Below are 4,640 nucleotides of genomic sequence, written 5' to 3' on the forward strand. Positions count from 1 at the left end.
TGTAAGTTTTTATCTGACATAAGAACAAACCCCACATAGTACTCATGTAAATAATAGTAGCTTCGACCATCTAGAAAAAATATATATGTATATATATATGCATATATATATACACATATATATATGTATGTAGGTGTATATATATATATACACATATGTATATATGTATATATATATATATACATATATATATATATATGTATTCCCATATCCTTTAACCTTGAGAAATTTAACTCCTATTTTATAATTCACAGTTGAGTTTGAGTCAAGGACTGGGAGAATAAAACACCTGCAAGCAAGTCATCTTTTATCATAATACATTTCTGTGTCTTTACTTTTTTCACTATAAAAAACACTGAGAAAAAGTGCTAAACTTCTGAAAGAGTTCTAAGAATGACATAGTATGTCAGGTACAAGTTTTAAAGGTTCTATATGTGTTGCCTAGCAGCTATAAAATATATGTACTTTGGCAACCTATGCAGCCACAGACCAAGGTATAGCACATTTACTAGGCTTCAGTTTGGCTCTGTCATATAAGTAAATCTGCCCTATAAACCCTTTTTTTCTAAAAATAATTTATATATTCCTTGAAAATTCCATATATGTATCCGTATTTTGACCATAGCCTTTATCCTTCACTGCTCTCCTACTTCTGTACTCTCTCCACCCTATCTTCCTCCCATCTTCATGAGGTTTTTATATTTTTGTTATTAATAACATAATGTTCAATTACTGCATGCTAACTGGTCCTTCTGACAAGCAGCTTTATAAATATTTATGTTTAGTCTCATAGATTTGTGCTGCTTTCAACTCAAGTCAGAAATGCTCCTTTCTGCTTTGGATAACAATTAATGTAGAGACTCATAACTGGTCTAAGTGCTAATTATAAATAATTCTGAGTGCTCGTCTGCGGATGGGTCATCTATTTTCTAAGGACTCTTGATAAGTGCGAAATCTAAATTAAAAAGGACTGCCACCAACCAGGCAGGGGACACCTGATATGAGCACCACCCCATCATATATTCAGCAGAGGACTGCCAAGTCTTGACTCAGTGAGAGAAGATGCACCTAACCCTTAAGAGACTTGAGGCTCCAGGGCATGGGGAGATCTACTGGGTTAGGGGGGTGGGTGGTTGGGGGTGTGGACACATCCTCTTGGTGACTGGTGGGGAGGTATGGGATGTGGAAGAGTCAGAGAGTGGGCCGGGAGGGGGATAAAGACTGGACTGTTAAAAAGATTAAAGAATAATAATAAAAAAGGGACTGCCTAATGGTACTGATAAAGTAAAATTTTCTTGATATTTATATCATAACCTAATGATCAAGTATATTTGACTAGTTATAGGTACATGTCATGTGTTATAAATATTTTTCTCCTCTTATGTATACAGGACACAAAACTCTTGTTAAGCAAGGATAAAAGGAAGTTACTGAGCTATATATAAATGGTGGGACCTAGGATAACTACTACCAAATTTCATGTTTGGAGGCCTAGAAATCTGCAATTCTATCTTCTCCCTGTCACATTATTACTTCCAGAGCTTATTATGTCTTTATACTCTATTCCTGGTTCAGTGTACTTTAGTGAAATTGAACTTAGGTGGCCTATTCTTTGCTAGACTCAATCCCAAATTTTAGGACATGATTACCTTGAGATCATCTGTGAAGTATGGATGAAAAAATGTCACCTAAAAGATAAAACAAGTCATAGTACACGACAGGCCCTGAGAATGTGAAATCAATATCTTTCTGAATAAGATAATCTCCCTTCTCTCTTCCCAATTGTTCCCTCCCCTAGTTCAATCCCTTCCCCTTTCTTACACCCGTATTTCTATCCCATCTTTTCCCCATTTCCTTCTTTCTCACCCTTCTTCTTTCCCTTATCTACTTCCATATTCCTCTTCTTCCTCCCATGTTCTCCTCCTGCTCCCATCCCAATCCTCTTCAATATTTCCAATGATATCTTCCAGTTGAAGAATTATAATCTAGAAAAAATATGAGAATGTTAATAGTTATACTTATTAAACTTTCATCTTTTTCAGTGTTATTTTTTGATAACCCGTTTTTATAATTAAAAGAAAATGGTAAATCTTTATAGCATGGCAGTTTATTTGATATTTACTCCAGGTACAAGAAAAGAACATGAAAATGTATCAAATGATGAAATGATTTTTAAAGGGCAAAGTAGAACACATTACGAAGCAAATATGGTTTCCTTAGTTTTCAATTCCACAATATACAATGAGGCAAATTTTTAAAATACTTTACCATATTTAACACCTTACTGGTAAACAATACTTTTACTAATAGACCAGTAAATCACATAAACAAATCCACAAAAATCTATTGTGATCCTGACTATTTTTAAATATATTCTCATCTTTTTTTCAAGCAACTACATTTCGCAATAGAATGTTTTAGTTGATATTATTACTACATCTCTATGGCAAAGTAATGAAGGCACACCTAGTGCAAGCAGATATAAGTCTTTAGTCTTCTGGGCTGAAAAAAAGAAAGAGAAAACATGTGTATATTGGCATTTAAACTGTTGCTTATTCAGGCAAGGATTTCTTTAACAAGTCTGATAATTTTCACAGGTATAATCTAATAGCAACATGACAAAAACTGACTTCACAAAACCAACACTGTAGCACCAAACAAAACATGCTTTGGAAATTAATAGCAGTTTACATATTTTGAAGAATATTACAATACAACAGGCAAGATAGAATAAACAGAAGCTTAAGACACTTTTTAGGACATTACCAGGAAAAATGAAAACACCAGACTTATAAGGAGTAATAGTGTTCAGGTTATAGGGCAAGTTTGTAATTTATAAGTTTAGATGACTCTATTTCAGTTCTGCTTGCTTGACTTTTATGGATTCTTGAAAAATCATTCAGCTTGCCCTTTTTACTTGTAGTACTTCCTGTTTCCATAATCCCTGAGATCATGGTAGTAGGGATCATTGATTTCTCCTGTGAAGTAATAGATTGACTTCAAGATGACATTATCATGCAAAATTTGACCAATCTCAAAGTCCTCATCAAGGATAGCATCTTCTCTTGGTTCCAGCTTCCCAATCAAAGGAATCTCAGGAGGACTGAAGAAATTGAAGAAAGATGCATTAGGAACCACTCTTGGCTGGACTTCGATTTCACCAGTAGTACCTGGGCGACTCTGGGTGGTTGTCACTGTAACATCTTTTCCTCGTCTCCAATCTATTTTGCAGCCTTTACACTCTTCAATTTCCCATCCCCAAGCGAAGAAAGGATCATAGTGATCTGGTTTGGACCTTATTATGTATGTCTTCATCAGGAGCTCATTTCTGAAGTATGGGTTAGGCAGGAAATGAAATTCAAAAGTGTAACCAATAGGCTGCCCAGGGTTTGAGAACTTCAGGCTGACATCAGATAAGAACCTCAAAATGGGTTCATCACACTTTTGAATCATAGGCCCAAGCTTATCAACATTCTTTAAAACAGTCAGCCAGTAGTCAGGAATACCTCTAGGATCTTCTTTCTTAGGTTTTCCCTTTCGAGCCCTTTTAATACTGACTCCTTCTTCAGACCTTGTCTCAGGGTTCCTTTTCTGAGCCTCTCTTACTGGAGCCCTTGGTGTAGATTCTTCTGCAGGCTGATCTTTATTTTCTGCACTTCCCTGGGGAACTTCTTTGAGGTCTTCTTTTTCTTCAGGAGCTACGTCTACACAATCCATAGAGTCTGCTTTTTCTTCACCTTTTACCTCAGGAACTTCTTTAGAGGATTCGTCTACTTCGGTTGTACCTGTATGACACTGTTCTTCAGTCTTTTCTTCAGCACTTTCTTTTGGGATCTCTTTTTCTTCAGTTTCCACCTCAGGAGTTTCTTTGGGAGCCTCCTCTTCTTCAACTTTTGCTTCAGTAACTTCTGGAACATCCTTTACTTCTTCCTTCACTTCAGCATTTTCTTTACAGCTTTCTTCTTCCTCCTCCTCACCCTCTAAGGGTGGCATTTCATTAGGTGTGTCATCCTGCATTTCTTCATCACCACTGAACTCTTCTTCTGAATTCCATTCACACTCTTCTTCTGTAGGCTCATATTCTGCATTTATGATCTGAAAACGCTTATCATATAGAGGCTTATTGAGTTCAGCATACTTTCTTTCAAGATCATGAATTGCCCTTAAGAACAAGGTGTCTACCTTGTCACACTCATTCTGAATATTTCTGAGTGCCTGCACCCGATTTCTTACTGCTTGGGGCAGCTTATCCATGAAAAATTTCCCGGAGGGACGTCGCTGGGCCCTTCTGGAGGGCTCGGGTACCCTCTTCTTTTGGTTTAAATGACTGCCATTGCTGCTGCTGCCACTGCTACAGCTACTGCTGCTGCTGCTGCTACTGCTGCTGCTGCTGCCGCCGCTGCTGCTGCAACTAGTGGCAGTGCTAGAGCTTTTGCTGTCAGATTCATCCCCAGAATCACAAGCTGTGCTAGCCATCGCCTCTTCAGCAACCCCTTGGGCACCGGGTTCTGTGACCATTTTAGGATCCGCTTCTGCCATACTGCTAGCCCCGTACACCTCTTTAAGGTGGTGACAACAGCAGAGATCGTGCACCCAGAGATGGACAGAAAAGGACTCACGGATGCTCCGGTGGTGGCGGC

The 4,640-nt window shown here is 37.9% G+C and overlaps 1 protein-coding gene across 1 annotated transcript; it reads right to left on the reverse strand.

Moving 5' to 3' along the window:
- Nucleotides 1–2,089: 2,089 nt before the first annotated feature.
- On the reverse strand, nucleotides 2,090–4,634 carry Nap1l3 (nucleosome assembly protein 1 like 3). The gene has a single exon (XM_031367388.1). The coding sequence runs from the start codon at nucleotides 4,537–4,539 to the stop codon at nucleotides 2,914–2,916; it is 1,626 nt and encodes a 541-aa protein (XP_031223248.1). The 5' UTR covers nucleotides 4,540–4,634; the 3' UTR covers nucleotides 2,090–2,913.
- Nucleotides 4,635–4,640: the final 6 nt, after the last annotated feature.

Source organism: Mastomys coucha, chromosome X, assembly GCF_008632895.1.
Source record: "Mastomys coucha isolate ucsf_1 chromosome X, UCSF_Mcou_1, whole genome shotgun sequence".
Lineage (NCBI taxonomy): Eukaryota > Metazoa > Chordata > Mammalia > Rodentia > Muridae > Mastomys > Mastomys coucha.

Excerpts from the sequence above, each read along its gene's own strand:
- Nap1l3 (XM_031367388.1), bottom strand. The coding sequence starts at position 4,539 with ATGGCAGAAGCGGATCCTAAAATGGTCACAGAACCCGGTGCCCAAGGG.